This window comes from Tachyglossus aculeatus, chromosome 1, assembly GCF_015852505.1.
Source record: "Tachyglossus aculeatus isolate mTacAcu1 chromosome 1, mTacAcu1.pri, whole genome shotgun sequence".
NCBI classification, from domain to species: Eukaryota; Metazoa; Chordata; class Mammalia; order Monotremata; family Tachyglossidae; genus Tachyglossus; species Tachyglossus aculeatus.
The window spans coordinates 134,461,553-134,484,144 of NC_052066.1; the positions used below are offsets into that span (position 1 = coordinate 134,461,553).

The window sequence follows — 22,592 nt, forward strand, 5'->3', positions numbered from 1 at the left end:
AAGCACAATCTACTCCTACTTCCCAATCTATTAATGTCAGCTCTTCAGCAATTTTAGAGAGATTCAGTTGAGACACACTGACAACTGGCCTTAGTGCATTTTTTCATGTAAAACTATCCAGGTAGTCTATAAAATTCCTAATTTGTGATAGGTATAAAGTAAATATTTGTATTAGCTCATAACAGAAGACATGGTCTAGTAACAGTTTTTTGTGGAATGGAATATTGAAAAAAATCATTTTAACAAATCGAAATACAGCTGTAAAACATCTGTCATTCTTGTAATTAAATCTGTGAGTTTTGGACATACCCAATGACTGAAGTGAAAAAAGTAGCCAGAACTCTATCAGTGACAGCCCATCAAGTAATAACTTCTGAGTCTGGCAGTTTTTATGAGGCTGTGCTTAGTGGCTCTGGGTCAGGCTAGCTTATTCTGAGAGTTAGAAAGAGAGAAGTCAAGAAAAAAAAAGAGAATGAATCTGCTCTGCAATGCACTAGCTGCCCTAGTTAGATGGATGAGCTGTCCAAAAGCTGGTGTGTAAACAAATGAGTCTCCCATGCTTCACGACTTTCGATTCGCAAGGCTCAGTGGCTGCTGGGTAGCCTGCATCTATTATCACAAGTCTGTTTTGTCATTTTGCCTTCAGGGTGGCAGAGCAGACTATTGGGAAGGGAAGGACGGCAAGCATTCAGTTGGAACTGAACTAGAAAGCAGCATGGTGTAGTGAAAAGAGCATGGAGCTGGAAGTCAGAAGGTCATTGGTTCTAATCCCGGCTCTGCCAGTTGTCTGCTGTGTGGCCTCAGGTAAGTCACTTCACTTCTCTGTGCTTCAGTTACCTCACCTGTAAAATTGTGATTTTGTCCAGCCCAATTTGCTTGTATCCACCCTAGCACTTAGTCCAGTACCTGGCACATAGTACACACTTAACAAATGCCACAATTATCACAATTATCATGATTAGGAATGATTACACAATTAAATAAATAATAAGACACTCCACGCTTTACCCCATGACTGGAATGCTCTCCCCAGTCAACTCCAACTAACCAATTCTTCCTCGCCTTTGTAGCTGTTCTAAAATGCCATCTCCTCCTGGAAATACTCTCCAATTTAACTTCTAGGTAACACAATCCTGCCATCTCATCACTCTACTATACTCAACTATTATTTTGGTATTGATCTATTTATCCTCTTTGGCTTATATCCACCCGGCTCTGCCACTTGTCTGCTGTGTGACCTTGGGCAAGCCACTTAACTTCTCTGTGCCTCAGTTACCTCATCTGGGAAATGGGGATTAAGACTGTGAGCCCCATGTGTGACAACCTTATCTCCTTGTATCCCCCCAGTGCTTAGAACAGTGCTTTACACATAGTAAGTGCTTAACAAATACCATCATTATTATTATTATTTCATGCTTTTTCAATTCTATTGAATCGTACATTCCCAAGGACTTAATACAGTGCTCTGCACATGATAAACATGCTATAAATGCCATTGATTGATTAATTCCTCCATGTTCCTCAAAGTAGGTCTGCTTATTTTCCTTATGTAAGTGTAAGCTACTTAAGAACAATTATGGTATTTGATTAGTAGTGCTTACCACATGCCAAACAGTGTTCTAAGCACTAGGGTGGAGCCACATTAATCAGGTTGGACACAGTCCCTGTCCCACATGGGGCTCACAGTATTAAATCCCCATTTTACAAATGTGGTAACTGAGGCACAGAGAAGTTAAGTGTCCTGCCCAAAGTCAAACTGCAAATCTGTGGTGAAGTCGGGATTAGACTATGGGTCTTTCACTCGTTCTTTCAAGCATATTGATTGAATGCTTACTGTGTTCAGAGCACTGTACTAAGCATTTGGAAGAGTACAATACAACAATAAACACATTCCCTGCCCACAATGAGCTTACATTCTGGTGGGGGGGGGGGCAGGAGAGGGAGGGAGACAGACAATATAAATAAATTACAGATATATGCGTGAGGGGCAAGGTGATGGAGTATTTAAAGCCAATGGTGAGGAGTTTTTGTTAGATGCAGAGGTGGATGAGCAACTGCAAGAGTTTTTTGAGGAGTGGGGAGACATGTCCAGAACAGTTTTGTAGAAAACTGATCTGGGCAGCAGAGTGAAATATGGACTGGAATGGGAAGAGGCAGGAGGTTGGGAGGTCAGCAAGGAGGCTGATGCAGTAATCCAGGTGGGATAGGATGACTGATTGTATTAATGTGGTAGTAGTTCGGATGGAGTGGAAAGGGCAGATTTTAGCGATGTTGTGAAGGTGGGACTGACAGGATTTAGTGATTGATTGAAGGAGAGAGAAGAGTCAAGGATATAGCCGAGCTTACGGGCTTGTGAGACAGGAAGGATAGAGGTGCTATTTACAGTGACGGGAAAGTCAGGGGGAGGATAGGTTTTGTTTTGAAAGATAAGGAGTTTTGTTTTGGACATGTTAAGTTTGAGGTGATGGGAGGACATCCAGGAAGAGATATATTGAAGGCAAAAGGAAATGAGAGACTACAGAGAGGGAGGGAGATCAGGGCTGGAGATGTAGATTTGGGTGTCACCCACACAGAGGTGGTAGTTGAAGCTATGGGTGCAAATGAGTTCTTCAAGGGAGGGTGTGTAGATGGAGAACATAAGGGGACCCAGAACTGAACTCTGAGGGACACCCACAGTTAGGGGGTGTGTTGCAGTGGATGAGCTAGTGAAGGAGAATGAGAGTGAATGGCCAGAGAGATAAGACGAGAACCAGGAAAGGACACAGTCAGTAAACACTAGGTTGGATAATGTTTCCAGAAGGGGGTGGTCCACAGTTTTGAAGGAAGCTGAGAGATTGAAGAGGACTAGGATGGAGTATAGGCCATTGGATTTGACAAGAAGGACAACACTGGTGACCTTTGAGAGGGTGGTTTCTGTGGAGTGAAAGGGATGGAAGCTGGATTGGAGGGGGTCGAGAGAATTGGAGTAGAGGAATTTGAGACAGCAGGTATGGACAACTCACTCAAGGAGTTAGGAGAGGAATGGTAGGAGGGAGATGGGGCAATGACTGGAAGGAGCTGTGGGGTCAAGGGAGGGCTTTTTTAGGATAGGGGAGACATGGACATGTTTGAAAGCAGTAGGGAAGAAGCCTTTGGAGAGCAAACAGTTGAAGATGCTGTTAGGGAGGGAAGAAGGGAAGGGGCAAAAGTTTTGTTAAGGTGCAAAGGAATGCGGGCAGATGTGCAGGTGAAGGGGTTGGATTTTGAGAGGAGGCAGGAACTCACCTCTAGAGATACTGCTGGGAAGGATGGGAGAGATGAAGAGGGGACCAGAAGGGGGAGGGAATGAGGAGGGGCAAAGGTGATTTTAGGGAGCTCAAATTCTGACTCCCAGGCCTGTTCTCTTTCCACTAAGCCATGCTGCTTCCCTTGAAAGTAGGGTTTCATATCTCATGTTATTTTTGTGTGTCTCCACAAATATATGATCTGAAGCTACTACTGTTATTTTTGATGATGTTGGGAAGGAATAAATAATTAAGACATTGTGTAGTCAATGTTTCATTGTACTTGTCCTGCTTGACAGTCATTAGTTTTTATCTTTTTCCAACTTGTGAAGAACTCATTTCATCCAATCAATGGGATAAAACCTGATTCATGGATAATAAAGTGGGGAATATTTTACCAAAGTGGGAAATATTTAACCATGGAGGTAACTTTGGTAAGGCAACAACTTTAGTAACTTACAGGATACCTTGGTTCTTTTTACTATTAAAATGATTAATTTGTCCATATTGGCAGTGAGTCCAATCTCTTCAATAACTCTGAAAATGTGGAAATGGTCCTTGTTGACCAACTTGAATTTTGTGCAGGAAAATTTTGTGCTCAGCTTTCCACAGCATAGTCCCATTGGTAGTTTTCAAAAAATTATCCTTGGGGCACACCAAGGATGTTCCCTGAGTGAATAACCAGTGCATTTCCGAAAACACTAATTTTTCTTAGAAACTGTTTTGTTGTATTGCACCAAGTCAAATATCTAAGCCATGGAACATTGTTTTCCCAGAGAATTGAGCATATGTCCCAGGGTAACTCTCCAAAAACAAAATAAGATGATAATGCCATGATGAAGACTTTAACAGCAAGGGTTTAAAACATTGTTTTATGAATGATGCAACATTCATTTCTGGCTGTCTGGATTTCATGTCTGTACTTACAAAATGCTACTTATGTGCTAACAAGGGGAAGGCTTTTTTCCTTATTTGCTAAAAAGAGATAGCTAATTTTTAATTTCTCAAATATGCTAATGTAGGCAGGCTGCTAATCAGTCTTGCCCTATTCAGTTTAATTCCGTGTCTAGAGGAAAGGCTGGTTACATAAGTTACTTTGAACAGGGATTTTTTTTTCCATTGTCTTGATCCTTAACATGATTGAGAAAATATAAAGAATGGGTTTTAGGAGTTTTCTCCTTAATGTTATGTTGATGCCTTGCAAATCAGTGAACTAAGAAACACCAAGATGAGCATTGCATTTGTAAATTTTGTTTACTTCCAAACCTCTCACATCTGTTATCTCACGTAATCAATCATATTTATTGAGCGCTTACTGTGTGCAGAGCACTGTACTAATCCTCACAACATCCCTGTGAAGTAGGATGGGATGTGCACTATTATCCCCCAATTTACAGTCTGGGAAACTGAGGGCCGAAGGGGTTAGAGACCTGCCCAAAGTCATACGCACAGTATAGGGCTCAGCTGGGAACATCAGCCCACTGTTCCTTCTACCGGACTCCATTACTAAATCGTGTATATTTGTGCTCAGAGAAGAGCAAGGCCATTAAAAGTAAAGCATGTAGTAGCACCATATTTGCATGTAATGGAAATCCATGCGGTCATTTTTTTTCCAAAAGCCTTGAAATTTTACATTCAGGAAAAAATAAAAAGTAAAGTTTTGTAAACCACTCCTAAATGCCTACTGACTTCATTAGCTGTTAGGCCTCAGGAAAGCCCGAAGAGCCGCAGTGTGAATTAGTGAAGTTTCGCTACCTTGACCAGGGGTAAAAGGAGTTAAATTATTATCATTTTCATTTCAGACACTGAAATGAAATCCTCCACCAGGAAACTGATATTTTTAAAATACCTCTGGCAAAATGAAATATGCAGTGAGGTATATAAGTTAGATTGTCTATTTGCTGCCAAACCAGTTAGATATGCTTTGCAGGAGAACGAAAAACATGCAAATAAAATGTAACAACCCACCCTGTAGCAGATATTTTCAAAACTAATTAAGGAGACTTAATAAGTTGTGACTTTTTTTTTGCTATTTTCTTTCTGGGGATACATAAATGCCAGAAAATTGCATATACTGAAAGGCCACTTTCCAAAAAAAAATTAAACAACATTAGTTTGTGGCTAAAACATATTTACCCCCTTTAGGTTACATATCTTTCTAGAAACTTTCTCTTACTAGAGAAAAATGTATTTTTTTCATTAATATTACCAACATTAACATTGTTTTAAAAACATTTTCTAGACAAATTGTATCTGCAGTGGCTAAATACAACTCTAACTTTATTCCATAAAAGTGAATCCTTTATGTACAGGGGGCAAAATGCACTGGTAGATATATACATTAACTCCAAAATGTTGTCACCTAAAAGAAACCAATTGACAATTTACAAGAACTGTCCAAAGTCTTCTCCAGTTAAGTATTTACAGCTATGATGATTTTAGAAATTTCTGGGTGAATCTGGAATGATATAGTTCCTCATTTGTTTTTATGTATAAAGTTCCCAAATTTTTGCATGAAGCCTCGAAATTTGTTTTCATTTGGCTGAAAAGAGCGGTATACAGGAGAATTGTAATTAAGCATTGTACTAGAGCGGCCATAATTATTAACCAAATTTGTGCTTTTCATTTCGGAGAGATGTATACTGGCATTTGGCACGTTGTTAGTTGGATGAATCGTGCTTTCTATTTTACAGAAGGGTTCAAAACGGCTGTAAACCCTTCTGTCAGTGGAGCGAGATCGGATTAGCTCACTGGGTTTTGGCCTGGGAGACGACGGAGCAGGTGGTCTCCTTTCAGGAGGCACAGGTGTTTTCATTGCTTTCACATCTTGGTACTGAATCTGTTCCGTATTGAATCTTGGAGCAGAGGCGTCTCCGGCACTTTCCAGGAACTTGTTTTCAACAGGACACACAGAAGGTCCTACCTGAGTGATGTCATCAGATGGGGGCTTTGGCATCGGAGGTGGGCTGATGGCTATGTCCTCTTTATTCTTGTGGACACTCCCTTGAGAATTAGATGAGGATGAGTGCTTCTGTCTTGGAGAGGAATCTACCTTGGGTTCAGATTTTTTGGGCTTTTGATTCTCTTCACCTTCAGAAACTAAAGTGTCGGAACTACTGCATAGTCTATAGAAAGCAGGGGCTTTGTTTTTTGCTAAATTTTCTTTCTTTTCGGGAGTGAGACTGAGCAGGGACCTCAGTTTTTGGGATCCCTTTTTCAAAAAACTTGGGGAGCCTTTATTTTCTTTCTTTAAACACAGCTCTTTGCTGGGCTCCTCTTTGTTGACATCAAGGAGAGCTGCAATAGAAATTGACTTGGTGGTTGGTCCATTTTGAGAGTCTCCCTTACTAGTTTTATCTTCATCTTCTAAGTTGTTGGCAACATTGTGCATACTTTTAGAGCCTTTCAGGAAATCGTCTTTGGCCTGCTGACTTTCTGGTTGTCTAACCCTATTCCTAGTCAAAGTACTATATACGTAATGCTTGCTACCTTCATTATCTGGATTGGTCACTGAGTTGTCAAATATTGGGAAACTTCGCCGTTTCAAGGTAGTCTCATTTTGAGGAAGATTCAGATTTTCTGTCTGTCGGTTTCCACTGGAGCTTGTGTGCTCGTGCTTGTCAGAGCCTATATTGCCATTGGTGTAATGATTTGAAACACTGTGGTCTTCAGGAACTTGAAGGTTATTTCTTGTGAGGGCATCTGCCTGGGACTCTACTTGTGCGTCCAAATCTGACGCAGATTGGTCCTTGGAGTGGTTGATGCTTTCCTGATTACCTGATGCCTCTTTTGGTGTCTCACTTCCCTGAGAGCCAATTATGGTTGAATTTGAAGAGCCTGTTGTACAACTGTTAACTTCCTGCTGCTCTGGTAAGGTTGGTTTGAACACAATAGATGAACGAAGTCGAGCATGGGAGTAAAGGGCGCTTGCCTTGATGCTCTCTGATCCATCGTAGCCTTCAAACCTGTCACCTAGAGTTGATCCATTTGAGTCAGGGGGTGTTTCTGAATGGTCATTTAAGTAGGATTCAATTCGCCAGTTGCGTAGAAAGGATTTTGTCGTGTGCTCTAGAGTTGGCATCCTCTGCTGCAAGTAGCGGATGTGGTTATCTGTGCCATTAAAAGACCTTCTTACATTGGAATTTCTTTCTACAAGATTTGTCGTCCTTCTCTGGGCGAGCCGATCAGCGAAACTCTGCACAGGGTCACGATGGTGGTTCACATAGCCTCCTCGGGTTGATGAGGCAACGCTTAGGCTGTCCGAGGGCATTTTCCAGTGGCTTGATGGATTATTGGCACGATTGAGGGCCCTGTTGAGAAGCAGATATGGAGTTGTTTCCGGCTGTTCTCCAGCATAGCTGTGTCTCTTCCAATTTTCATTTTTTCCACTGGGCTGATACTGGCGGATTTTTTGCGGGCCATTAAAGTTTGGAACAAAATGGGGCTTGTAGCCGTGACCTCTCATGTGAAATTTATCGTATTCATTTCCTGCATAGATGCCTCGATTTTTTAAGTAACCGGAGTCCAGCTTATGAAAGTTGTCTGGCCGGCTGAAAAGGTTTCTCTGGCTACAAACGGAGGCCAAGGATGATACTGAACGCTGGTAGGTGCCATTCTCCCAGAGCCTCTTGCCATTTTTCACTCTCACAGATTCTTCTTGAGCAAAAGGAGTAGGAATGCAGGATCTGGCATAGAGGGTTCTGAACTCTTCATCGAAGGATTCAACCAACTGTCCAGTGATGATCTGAACCATGCTGAGATGGGCTTTTTCAAATGACCACATATAGCTGAAAATATGGAGAGAAAAATCACAATTAGTTGTCATCTAAAGCACAACTCAAAATAAAAGCTTATTTAGAAAAAAATATACATGATCGCTTTGACATAGGATGCAGTCAGTCAATCATATTTATTAAGTGCTTACTGTATGCAGAGCATTACCTATGATGGCCAAGCATTTGATAACAGTAATAATTATTATGGCATTTGTTAAATACTTGCTATGTGCCAGGCACTGTACTAAATGCTGGAGGTACTGTACTAAGCACTGGAGGCACTGTACTAAACTCTGGAGTGTTGTTGATTCAGGAGAGTCATATTGGACCTATCTCAGACCCCACCCAGGGCTGACAGTCTTTACTAAAGTGACACAGCTGGGTCTCACTCAAAGCCCCACATTCATTCTACTAGGCTATGCAGTTGATAAAGCAATAAGTTGACCAATCAATAGTATACTAAGCATTTACTCTATACAGAGCACTTTGCTAAGTGCTTGGGGAGGTACAAAAGAATTAGTAGAGATGATTTCTGACTTCAGAGAGTTTACAGATGTTACCCAAGTGCTGTTTTTTTATGGAATTTTCCCAGCCCCTTTCCAGTGTGTCTTACTTTTCGCCTCTTAGATTTTAGACCTCCATGCCAGGCATTATGCCTAAATGAAGTTCCTCAACACTCGCTACAGTGCTGCTATGCACAAAGTAAGAATTTAACAAGTATCATGTTATGAAAATTAAAAAAATAATAATTAAAAAGATCATTTCGTTTGGTTTCTTGAGTAAAAAAGGCACTTTTTCTTGATTTTTCACTATAGTAATTAGTATAGCAAATATGTCCTTGTGGTAATTGATGTGGCAGATGTCATGCATTCTAGCAAAATAGAACTTAGCAACTCTTAGTTCAATATTCATGCTTTGAATATAAAATAATGTACTGGGTTCAAGGACCCCTGAAATTATTTTGGATGGTGTCAAAGAAAACTAAAGACATTAGAACAGCACTCCATATGGTGATCTCAATGGGGATGGCTTACATGGCATCTTGCCTCTCCACATACTACAGCTTGCTTCAGAAAGAGTGCCAGATTTCTTTCAGTAGTCAGAGATGAAGTATATCAGTTTGTGCAAAATTATCTTGCTGGCTCTGTAAGACTCAGAGCCTGACAAAATAGAAACCTCTCTCAAGGTCATGGACTATCATCCCTTAGTTGGCAAAATACAGTGCACATGAGCATGTCAAAATGGTCATATATTTATCATTTCAGGTACAATCAAATTTACAGGCAGCAACGCCATCTACATCTTTTAATAGGAAGGGTAATGATATAGGCTTCTCCAAAATATAATTTGGCTTTTCTCATCTATCTCTGTGCACAGAGCTCCTACTGAAAGAAGAGGGAATTTTATCCTTGGAGAATATATACCTAATGAGAAATTGGGCAGATTTAATAATGGATGTTCAAATTAACTTTAATAGCTCTATTGAGTTTGGGGAAATGATTGACAAATTCAGATATTGCCTATTATTCACAACTATCTTATATCTGAACTGTATTAAATATTTCTCAAGATTAAATGCTTAAGCACTTCCACTCAAATTCTAGGTTTCACAGGCACATTTAAACCCAACTTTCCAATTACTTTCTGAAAAGCAAGTATAGTGATGGATAAAGAGAAGAACCTTGTACGGTTGCCTACAGTGTCTGTTTAAAGCTGTCAGTGTTCATTTTTAACATCCTCTTTGTGCAAACCAGGCAATCCCATAATACATGCTTTGTGTTCCTTTGACAAATTACATTTTCCTGAGCAATGCCACAAGACTCTCACTTTATGGGCACCACATTCTTCTCTTAGTATTTACCCGTAAAAACTAAAATTTGACAGTGAATATAGATAAAGCAAAATAGCAGTGAATGCATTATCTAACACATTTTAAACTTCAGTTTATTAATATGACCAACAAACCATTAACTCTTGAGTTTTGTAAACCTGCAGCCTTTACGAATAGGTTCCAAGTATTAAATCAACTTAGCATTTGCTGAAAACCTACTATATGTAGAATACTATACTAAGGTTTCAGAAGAGGAAAGTAGAAGTAAAATGCACGGTCTCTGTCCTTGAGTAGCACTAATAGTAGTAGCATTTATTGAGCACTCACTTGATGTGCTGCACTGTATTAGATGCTTGTGAACTATAGAATAAACAATCAGCAAATTCCCTGATCACAGAGACATATTTGCAACTAGAATGGACAAAATACATTGATCACACATATATACATGAGTGCTAAGGAGGATATAAATAAGTGTTAGAGCACACAATCGGCTCAGTGGAAAGAGCCCGGGCTTGGGAGTCAGAGGTTATAGGTTCTAATCCTCCGCCACTTGTCAGCTGTGTGACTTTGGGCAAGTCACAACTTCTCTGTGCCTCAGTTACCTCATCTGTACAATGAGGATTAAGACTGTGAGGCCACCGTGGGACAACCTGATCTCCTTGTAACCTCCCCAGTGCTTAGAACAGTGCTTTGCACATAGTAAGTGCTTAATAAATGCCATTATTATTATTATTATCATTATAATGATAAGGTGTTATTAAAACTACTACATAAAGCAAATTTGCAATTTCAAGATGAGGAAGTACACAGATTGGGTCAAAGGCATCAACCACTGCATAACTACATTTATGCTTCCTCTGGTTTCCTGCAGGATCCAACATATTTTTACTGTATACTCTCAAGTATACAAGCACTTAGTACAGTGCTCTGCACAGAGTAAGTGCTCAGTAAATACGATAGACAGAAGTACTTAGTATAGTGGTTTGCTTGCAGTAGGTACTCAATAAATGAAAGTGATTTTACTTTTATTACACTCTTTCAAATTCTTTCTACAGTGCTCTCCACAATGAAGGTGCTCAAAAATATGAATGAATGAATTCATAAAGGGTGGGGATCTTCTAAGGACAGTCTTTGAAGGGGGCAATGTACTCTCCCAAGTGCTTAAAACAGTGTTCAACACATAGTAAGCACTCATATACCACTGAATGAACGAGTTCAATGTTTTGGGGATTTTCCCCACTGTAAAAACTGGGGTTATTAATAATAATAATGACATTTATTAAGCGCTTACTATGTGCAAAGCACTGTTCTAAGCGCTAGAGCACTGTTCTAAGTGCTGGAGCACAAATATTGTGATATGTTAATTGCCCACAAAATACTTATACTATGTTATCTTTAAAAATGAATAATACCATTGAGATATCCTTCATAAAAATCAAAATATTCCCTTTGGGGAACAGAGAAAGAATGGAATCGAAATAAAGACTTTTTTTAAAAGAAATAAAAACAACAGTGCTGAATTTACCTGTAGGAGCCATACATTACTTTCTGACAGTCAACTAGAAGAAACTTCTGCTGCATTTTCCCATGAAACTTTGCTCCTGTTTTTGAAAGATAATCTTGGCCTTTCACTGTCCGCACTCTGATGTTCTGGAAAAATTAAAAAATAAAAAGATAATGCAAAGGCAAATTTGGCTGTCACTAGAGAAATACATTTTGAATTATAAAATGGGTGTCAGTGGAATTTTTATTTAAAAAATGGAGAACTAAACACTACACTGGTTTTAGTAAAGGTTTATTGGCTTATGGTTCCACCACCTTGGTCTGCCCGCTCTAACATTTTGCCTATTTGCCTATTTCTCTTTTCCAACAAGTGCTATCCTCTTTCCCTTCTTTCTTCCTTCTTAAGAACCTATGAATGCAAGCGTGGCCATTTCATGATCAGACGAATGGTTCACCAACAAAAAAATGTTGTTTCCAAAAATGGCAACAGCATACTTGGAAGAGTCATATGATGGTTGCCCTCTTGGACATCCATCCTCATATTTAAGGATGTGCCATCCTACTTGCCTAACTTTTCCCTCTACCTCACTCACTTACCCTCTAATAGACCACTGTAATCCTCTCATCCCTGAATTTTTTCAAATTTCTCTCAAACCTACTGATTCGTATGGCTCTCCCAGGTTCAAGTCGAAAGGATAGCTGCATGTTTTGCACCTGCTGTGAGAAGCTGTTTCCTTTTTATTTAATTTGAACCCATCACCTTTAATCAGTTCTCACTCACCAGGATGATGTGGGACTAGCTAAACAGCAATTCTGCATTTACCCCATCCACACCCTTCATTTATTTGTAAACTTCAATCATGTCTCCTCCCAGCCTGTGTTTTTGCACCTGTCCCTGTTTCTCTATTTGAGAAATGGTAGAAACGCTCCCTCTTCTTTGTCACCAGTTCATTCTTTTGCTCCACCAGATTTTCTCCATTCTGCTTCTTTCTTCCTTTTCCTTCTTCTCTCTTGTGTCTATCATTTGCCTTCCATGTGGCCTTGGGTAAGTCACTTAACTTCTCTGTGCTTCAGTTTTCTCAGCCATAAAATAGGGAACTGTTCTTCCTCCTACTTAGACTATGAGTCCTGTATAGGATAGGGACAGTGTCTCACCTGATTATCTTATATATGCCCCAGTGCTTAGTACAGTGCTTGGCATATAGTAAGTGCTTAATACTTATTTGAAAAGCAGTGTAGCCCAGTAGATACAGTCCGAGCCTGGAAGTGAGAGGAACCTGGGTTCTAATCTTGGCTCCACAATTTGTCTGCTGTTTGACTTTGAGAAAGTCACTGAACCTCTCTGTGTCTCAGCTTATCTGTGAAGTGGATTTAGAACTGTGAGCCTCCAGTGGAACATAATAATAATGGCATTTATTAAGCACTTATTATGTGCAAAGCACTGTTCTAAGTGCTGGAGAGGTTACAAGGTGATCAGGTTGTCCCACAGGGAGCTCACAGTATTAATTCCTATTTTACAGATGAGGGAACTGAGGCCCAGAGAAGTTAAGTGACTTGCCCAAAGTCACACAGCTGACAATTGGCGGAGCCTAGATTTGAACCCATAACCCCTGACTCCAAAGCCCGGGCTCTTTCCACTGAGCCACACTGCTTCTCTAACATGAACTGTGTCAGACTTGATAAGCTTGTATCTATGCTAGTTCTTAGTACAGTGCCTGGTGCTTAACAAATACCATCAAGAAGAACAAACACCACCGTTATTATTATTATTATCACTGTTATAAGTATTAATAATGAATTATATGATAAATTAATAATAAATTAATAATGTTAAATAATGATAATAATAGTAATAAAAAAGCACAAGAAGAAAGCATACCTAGATAGGAATCCCTCCCAAAATCCAGTTTGTACCCCTTAAGCACTCCGATAGTCCAGCCCCATACCACTTAGGTACATAATCTTATACTCTACTATTTCCCCTATCCGTAACTTTTTGTTGTTGTTGGTTTCTAAACCAACTTCATGTGGGCAAGGATCCAATTTACCAACTCCATTGTTTTGTATTTCCCAAGTGCTCAGTACAGTGCTCTGTACACAGTGAGCACTCATAAAACTACCATTAATTTACCATTTCTACTAGGAGTTAGAAATGTGTATAATATATCTCCAAATCATAAATCCAAAATTATGAAAGATTTTCAATTATGAAAGATTTGTATAGCTGGTATGGGAGGACAGGTCTTTACCTAAAAAAAATCTCAAAGATGTTTCTAAACAAGTTTTTTTTCTTTACTGTTCCATTATAGTTCATAGTATAGCACAAAGAAGGTGCTCAACAAATGACACTAGACCCATGAACACAGGAGTCTTAATATCATTTGGTTGTAGGTACTTGACTTCTATTTCTTTTGGTTTACAAACTTCATTCTGGTCCATAAAATAAGCTAAATTAACAATTTCAAACAAAAGTGACCCAGCCAGTTAATTCCATCTTGCATGGCAGCACCCTAAGGTGTGGTGTTGTGTGGCTGCCTAATGCTTGAAAGGCTTTTCATAGCACAAAGAAGCATCAGGCTTGTCATTGCCTTTCATGAAAAAACATGTTCCAGACCCACATCTCTCATCACACACCCTGATCCATGTTGAGTCATCAACATGAAATATAATTTAAGTGGAAATGCCTTACGTCTTGAAAAATATTAGCAAACCTGTTTCATTTACAGGACAAATATCAACAAAAATGCAACCTGATGCAAAGATCACTGCTAATCCAGTAATGTTGCAATTTGAGTTTGTTTTCCCTCTTTGAGACTCTATACAGTACTACATGAAATCATCTTCACATCTCCCCCTTCTAGACTGTGAGCCCACTGTTGGGTAGGGACTGTCTCTATATGTTGCCAACTTGTACTTCCCAAGAGCTTAGTACAGTGCTCTGCACACGGTAAGTGCTCAATAAATACGATTGAATGAATGAATGAATGAAATTCCTGATTAAGCTTACCATGGGTGATTAAACACTGAAAAGAGGCTAGAAAAGAATCCACTTCATCTGCAAACATCAACACATAGTCAAATTGTATTTATTTGGAATGCTAGTGAGCTGGTGATTCTAAGAAATGAACAAATGCTAAAAGGAGCCTTCCCAGGCATACATTATTCCTTTAGATAAAATAGGCACCATCCAAGGGGCATATGTGTCAGTACTGGCACATAGTAAGCACCTAACAAATATCATTAATATTGTTATTATTATTATTATTGATTATTTTATACACTGTCACACTTCTTCTTAAGGGAATAGACTGTAAGCTCCTTGTGGCCAGGGATCACATTTACCAACTCTGTTGTATTGTTTCCCAAGTGCTTACTACACTGCTCTACACACAGTTCGTGTTCAGTAAGACTAATTTAATTGGGAGTAGAATTTATTCACCAGACCCTATTGGTCTGCAAATGGTATTTATTGAGTGCTTACTGTGTGCAGAGCACTTTATTAAATGTTTGAGAGAACAATACAATACAGTTGGTAGAGAGGATCCCTAACTTTACCAAGTGCTGAAATACCTGCAAGGTATAATTTAGCCCTCAGGAAGGATTAGATTATATATCTCCCCAAATAAATCATGGTTGTAGAAAAACTATTAACATATATTTTATTCTGGTATAGCTGAAAATTTCCTTTGAAAGCTATGCCTTTGAGGGGAAAAAATACAAAAAAAGAAGAAGTAGTACATGTCAGGGTATCAATCCAATTTAAAAGAAAACTAGCTTAAACATTAGCTTTCAAGTGTCCTTTCAGAAACAAGCTCGCTCAACCATTCCATTCTCTAAATAGCTGTGCCAATACAGAATGAGGAGAGGTAACAACACAGAAGATCACATGGGCTTGAATCATGCCCCTATGCAAGCTGTGTAGGAGTCTTTTATGTTGTACCCTTAAAAAGATCATTAAGATACCATGATATATGAAGAGGAGTGTGACACATTTGCTCTTCAAATTAAAGTCCAAATCAAGACATTAAAATTTCTAACCCGTTTTTTAACCGCCACTATATTTACAGTCAATGCGTAAAAGAACACTAATGCACAAATTTGAATCTAGAATATAGCCATCTACTTATGAGTACCGAAACCCTGTAGCAATTCCACAAAGGATGTTAACAAGGTGTTCTGGACCAGTATTGTATTTTGTTTTGTTTTTTCCAAAATGAGGTAGTTAGGACTAACAAAATAGGACAGAATGAACTCAGAAGAATGGATTTTAATTCTACAGAACAAAAATCACACTCCTACACTGGAATATTTTAATCATTGCCTTTTGAGACACTTATTCATGAATGATGAATATAATGATATCTCTGAGTCTGAATAAGACACCTTTATAGTCAGCATTAAGGTACTGGTTGTTCCTAACATTGAAAGAGGACCCTGAAGATTCCTAACTCATATCAATATGAATTGAAAAATCAGTCTCCTTTAATCAAAATATAACAAAATGGGATTTATTTACCCATTTTATAAAAGTACAGCTTTATGCTACTGTTTTCCCAACTAGTTCATGCAAATTTAATTGCAAACATATGCATGTTTAACAAGGCACGTGGTTTCATTCATTGGAGCAGTCTGTTCACAGGTCAGGTCTTCAAAACAAAAATATATACTCTTAGAGGTGATATTAGGAAACCATTTCACAAATTTTTACTAGGTTAATAGAGCAATAATCCCCCAAAACTCTTGGAAACTGCAATTGTTGATCAAAATGTGAAATTTCCTTACAAAATAGCCATCATGAAAGAAAGCCCAGAACATTAAAATGCTACTTATACTTGCTTTCTACAGCAGAACCATACATTTTCCCCTTGAAATAATTATTTTTCTTAATGTGATCCACACACAAAGTTAAAGAATATGCAGCATCCCACTACAGATTGCAATTTACAGTTGGACAAATGAGCTCTGGCTGCTCCACCTCTAAATTACAGCCAGACCACCTATTCTGTGACAATCATTCCCTTATATTTTGGCATATCCAACCTTCAAATGTTGGAGATACAAATCTCCTTTGCTTTCATTTGTCTTAATTTAACTTTTTAAAAGTAAATGGACATGTGAGCAATGGGTACAACCAAACATGGCTGCCATCACTGTTGACATCATCGGTGTTTATTTAGTACATATTGTGTGTAGAACACTGAACTAAGGAGTTATTTTGTTAATATGATTTGTTTTGTTACTGTATCAACCTCCTCTCCGATCTCCCATCCTCTTGTCTCTCCCCACTTCAATCCATACTTCAAGCCGCTGCCCGGATCATCTTTGTCCAGAAACGCTCCGGGCATATTACTCCCCTTCTCAAAAATCTCCAGTGGCTACCAATCAACCTACGCATCAGGCAGAAACGCCTCACCCTTGGCTTCAAGGCTCTCCATCACCTCGCCCCCTCCTACCTCACCTCCCTTCTCTCCTTCTACAGTCCAGCTCGCACCCTCCACTCCTCTGCCGCTAATCTCCTCACCGTGCCTCATTCTCACCTGTCCCGCCATCAACCCCCGGCCTACGTCATCCCCCTGGCCTGGAATGCCCTCCCTCCCCACATTCGCCAAGCTAGCTCTCTTCCTCCCTTCAAGGCCCTACTGAGAGCTCACCTCCTCCAGGAGGCCTTCCCAGACTGAGCCCCCTCCTTCCTCTCCCCCTCCTCCCCCTCTCCATCCCCCCCGCCTTACCTCCTTCCCTTCCCCACAGCACCTGTATATATGTATATATGTTTGTTCATATTTATTACTCTATTTATTTATTTATTTTACTTGTACAAATCTATTCTATTTATTTTATTTTGTTAATATGTTTTGTTTTGTTCTCTGTCTCCCCCTTCTAGACTGTGAGCCTACTGTTGGGTAGGGACTGTCTCAATATGTTGCCAACTTGTACTTCCCAAGCGCTTAGTACAGTGCTCTGCACACAGTAAGCACTCAATAAATACGATTGATTGATTGATTGAGTTAAGAGAATACAATACAACAGAGTTGGTAGAAACATTCCCTGCAGTTCTGATGAATAATAACACAATAGCATACTGAATTTAAAGAACAGATGTCCTTACCCTGAGTCTCTGAATTTGACATCCCTGTTTTTCAGCCATGCCTAGAAAGTGACTGAAGTTGGAATCATCAAGCAGAAGATAGACTGAAATCCCTCTAGTTGAGGCCTCAATGATCTCTTTGAAGATGTCCACGTCTGTAAATATATCCATTACTATTGCAATGACCTGGTTTAAGAAAAGAGAGAGTTGAATTTTAGATAGTTGCAATACACTGAGAGTTAACGTGCTTCTTCAAATGTTATTCCTTCATGAGTAAGGAGCATTGTAATACAAGTAATAGATAATTGTTCCCTTATCTACCCACGAGTTGCCAGAGTTAAACCAATGTTTAAATACAAACTGTGTTATATTCAATACTGCTTCAATGCTCAGCTTAGTGGCCATGTCCATAACACCAACTGATATTACCCATTCCAGAGTTTAATTGACCATATTTCCCACCCACCTGTGTGATCATAATAAAATTTAATGTTGGAAGACAAAAAGAATAAAAGAAGCATAATAAGAGTAGCAATGCTAGTACTACTAATATTTATTAAGCATTTACTCTGAACAGAGAACTGTACCAAGTACTGGGAAAAATATACATGTGAGAATTAAACATGGTCCCTCCAGTCTAAAAATAGAGATGGGGATCATTTGATGACAGCCACAGAAGAAAAGATGGACTAATATGAGTATAAAACAATGTTAAAGACAACCAAAAAATGCAGAGTCCAACAAATACAGAGGAAAGGGGGATCTATAGAGTCCTACTAAAAATTGTGAAGGATGCAAAATTCTTCTGTTTAAATCACTCATAATCTGGAGTTCATAGGGCATGCTGGGAGCAAGGAGAAGTAGATTTCGAGATGGAAAGACAGTAGGATTTCCTGGAGCTTTCACTCAGGGTTACACTGGAAAGAGGCTTATTTCAGGATCCTTCAGGGACCATACCTACCTAATTCAGGGTACTCAAATGGTATTCAGGTAAAAAAAAAAAGACTGTACTAATAAAATGATCGAAGCATAACATCCATAACCCTAGGGAATGAGGTTCCTAAATTGAAAAATAATGACTATTCACCAAAGAAGTTAATATATGCAGCAGGAATTTGAATGTGTATTCACTCAGGGAACCAACTGAAGCCATCTACCTGATTTTGACTCTTTGGTTGTCCATGAAACAAGTGACAGGAGACTTGGAGCTCAATCAAGTTTGGCATCAACCTACTGAATCTCAACAGAAATATACCTACCTTCTTCTTTGAAGTATTTGCAAATGTGAAAAAACCTAAGTATGCAATAAAGTGGCAATGAAAAAAATTGAAGGGAAACCAGAAATGAGGGTACACTATTGTAAGAATTTTTTTTTCTTTTTTACAGTAGTGAGTGAACATTCATTCAAGGAATATGCACATATACCATCAGGATTATGCTTCTATGTCTTGATTATTTCTGTTCCCATCCCTTTAATATCTGATTTTTTTATAATCATTGATAATATAAAGCTATTAGTAATATACTTTTTCATATGACTGAGATATTTAATGACACTTAAGAGTACTTTGGGTGAATGTGTTTTAGTCACTGAACTACCATTACCGTGCTACAAAATTACATATTCTCTCTTTTATGTGGTTACAGGTTGAAATACTATTCAAAATACCAAGCACAATCTGGGTGAGTTCTTACTGGGAATTTGCTTGAATAAAGACTGCAGAACTTTTAATGAGATGACACAATATAGCCCTCCCAGGTACAAATGGTTTAGTGGCTATAATTTCTGTATTTATGACAAAATTCTCCAGAAGTAGGCATATTCAAAAGGAGTCCATTAGTTTGAATAACAAAGCAAAGAGGTTCATTTGTTCTGTGTGAATCTTGTCAGAAGTGATATGTTGAGTGGATTTTGTAATAAAAAATACCAGCAGCTCTTTAGGAAGGCTGTTCGTTTTTGGTTCTTCCTTCACAAATAAAGAGCTCTGTTCCCACGTGAGCTTTCAATCTGTAAACATCGTGATGTGGCCATGCACAGTATGACTTTTTTTGCATTAAGATTCTCAAAATATAAGTATCTGGGACTTGAATGAAACCTATTTGTTATTCCTTATTAAATGCTTTTCATTGAAAGGTTAGAACTAATCAAATCTATATGTAGTAATAAAGATATTTATTGGGCATCTACGGGAGTGTATTACATTTATTAATTGTTGAGAAAATACAGTAAAAGCACAGGGTGTATGTCCTGCCTCCAGATTTAAAGATAATATTCATTCAATTGTATTTATTGAGTGCTTACTGTGTGCAGAGCACTGTACTAAGCACTTAAATACACAGGTATAGGTGGTTTTCAATAAAGCCTACTGAAACAAGAATTAGGAATAACTTCCATGTGTCTCAAAAACAGTAGCAGATACTTGAAAAATTTGTAAAGCTGAATGGGGTGAAATTGCTCCTACTCAAAAATTCACAACTTTAGAATATTGTGGGCTGGAAGTAAGCACTAAGTTTAGAAAGAGATTTAAGTGGCTTGCTTTCATAATAATTACTAACATTTGCAACTTTGTATATTGTACATGTCTATCAGTGTATTACTTTGTATTAAAGTACAAAAATAAATCTTTCCTGGAGACAAGGAACTAATCTGAAGTACAGTTCTTCCAAAAAATGACAAGGAAATTAGTATAGGGGAAGGAAGATTAGGTGAACCATATACTTGAGTAAGAAAACTATCTCTTACACAACTGCAAAGCAAAATACTTTCTCTCTTTCTCTGCATAGTATTGATGGAGTCTCCTATCAGGAACAGAAGATGAACCTCAGTTCTGAGATTTTAGGACACAGGAGCTGCATGAAGGAATTAATTAAAATGGTAGTGGTTTGCACAGCTCCATTCACAATCTCTCAACCCTGCCGGTCACATTGCTGCTGGGACACGGAGTGCAACAAATGAATAGATAGGCAGGGGTGCAACACTGTGAGAAGCACCTGGAAAGCAGCATACCCTCCTGGAAAGATCATGGGCCTGGGAATCAGAGGAGCTGGATTTTAATCTTGGATCTGCCACTTGTCTGCTGTGTGAACTTGGGCAATTCACATAACTGTTCTGTGCCTCAGTTTCCTCATCTGCAAAATGTAGATTCAATGCTTTTCTCCTTCCTACTTAGATTGTGAGCCCCTTGTGGGACAGGGACTGTCTAAACTGATTAATATGTGCATCTACCAGAGCATTTAGAACATTTAGTATGCACTCAACATATGTTATTATTATTATTACCATCATCATTATTATTAATAATAATGTGGTTATATACACTCTGAATTTTCTAGATTCCACTTCAGCATCCCCTATATTGGATCTGGGAAAATTAGTTTCTAAATCATGTCAGGGAAGAACATCTTCTACTCCAATAACTAAATAACAGTAAGCCAATGAAGAAAGAGAAGTGTCTTGGTGAGTTAGTGAGAAAGTAAGTCGGTCTAAGAAAATCCATGTCACAGTTAAGATATCATGTGTCAGGGTCAAGATCAAAACAATATACCAGAGGAAGCAAAGTTTTAAGAAAAACATAGTCCACCCCATGTTGAAAATGACAAAGAATTAACATTTGAATCACCACCTCCTTGAAATAATGTGAAATACTTTTTTATAAAGACTATTCTGTTCTGAACAGTATCTACTATATGATTAAACTCAAGGGGACATCTTTGTGGTCTACTCCATAGTTTAATTTCCCAATCATAAGTAGTCTCTAGCACAAAATGATTACACATTCTTTTCTAGCCTGACCAGAAAGTGAAGCTGATTGGATCCTAAAAGAAATCAAAACTAAAACTTCCCCACAAAAGTTTAAAGTTGCTAGATAGTTCAATTAACTGGAGGAAAATCTGGTCAGTTTCTCGAACACTAATGCTTCGTGGATGAATGATCAAACGGTTTTATTGAGCTTTCCCTACAAAAAACAAACAAAAAATGAAAACAAAAAAACAAAACAAACAAAAAACACTCTTTAAGTGGATTGACTAGCTCAGTAGGGTTGTCTGCCCCCTTTGCCAAGTAGGGATGTGACAGCAGACTCCGTTTTGTCTGGTATTTTATTTTAGGCAACAAGTCCCAGGTGCCTCAGATTTTTCCATTGAAGTCTGTAGCCCAAAAGTTGCACCTAGGTTCATGGGGAGAGGAGGTGAGAGGGGGAAAGAAGATTCAGGTGGTCTTGGGTGCCTTACTATAAAATGGAGTATATGATGACATTATGTTATGCTCTATGCCCTGTGTAGCACACGTGATGTCACATATGTCTCTTTGTCTTGTTTCTGTGAGGGCTGTCTCTGACCACTGAATATCTCAGAGTCATGGTCTTGTTTACCACACATCCAGTAGCATAACTGTAGCTCCCCCCTGCACTTCAATCCTTACTTTTAGTTTGCTAAATTGTGGAACCCCAGTAAACTTTTTTTTAAAAAAATTAGATGATTGAGGCTGTCAATCACTCACACTATTGCACTGACAACCAAGCAGCAAGGCAAAGTGAAAAAGCACTGGCATGGGAGTCAGAGGACCTGGGTTCAAATATTGGGCAACTCACTTGGGTTCTCTATGTCTCAATTTCCTTTGCTGAAAAATGGGGACTCAATGCCTGTATTCCCAGACATTGAACATTATTAACTGCGATTTCTGCTATGTAATTTACACACTCTGCTGCCCAGAATTATTTTTTCAGCCTTACTTGAACAGCAGGATTAATGCCCACCATCATTAGCATCATCTTTGGCTCCAGGAGGGACAAAGGTGTATGCTGTACTGAAGACTTTTGTAGAAAATAGGAAAATAGAGGCTTCAGATTTTGGGGTTTATGCTATAAGTACTTTGTTCCTTGTTCCTAGATCTACACTTAGATAAAACGATTCCCAAACCAGCACAAAAAGAGCAGCCCAGATCCAGTTCACAGTGAAAATATGAAGACTCTAAATACAATTGAATTTATCGAGAGATTATTAGAATTATTTCAAGAACTTCACCTGACTAGGACTTGACTGTACAATGAAGGGCAGGCTTGAGGGTCACCAGGCACATGCACTATCCTTCACCCCTGCCTGACTGACTGCTCACTTGTTTAAACCCAGGCCCC

The 22,592-nt window shown here is 38.9% G+C and overlaps 1 protein-coding gene across 1 annotated transcript in view; it reads right to left on the bottom strand.

Moving 5' to 3' along the window:
* Window positions 1–5,664: 5,664 nt before the first annotated feature.
* Window positions 5,665–22,592, bottom strand: part of FAM83B (family with sequence similarity 83 member B) — a 69,807-nt gene continuing 52,879 nt past the window's right edge. Inside the window, exons 2-4 of the mRNA XM_038748993.1 lie at window positions 17,482–17,646; window positions 11,398–11,522; window positions 5,665–8,050 (exon numbers count right to left, since the gene is read on the bottom strand). Of these exons, the coding sequence (XP_038604921.1) occupies window positions 5,740–8,050; window positions 11,398–11,522; window positions 17,482–17,646 (2,601 nt within the window). The 3' untranslated portion in view covers window positions 5,665–5,739. The remainder of the gene's footprint in view (window positions 8,051–11,397; window positions 11,523–17,481; window positions 17,647–22,592) is intronic.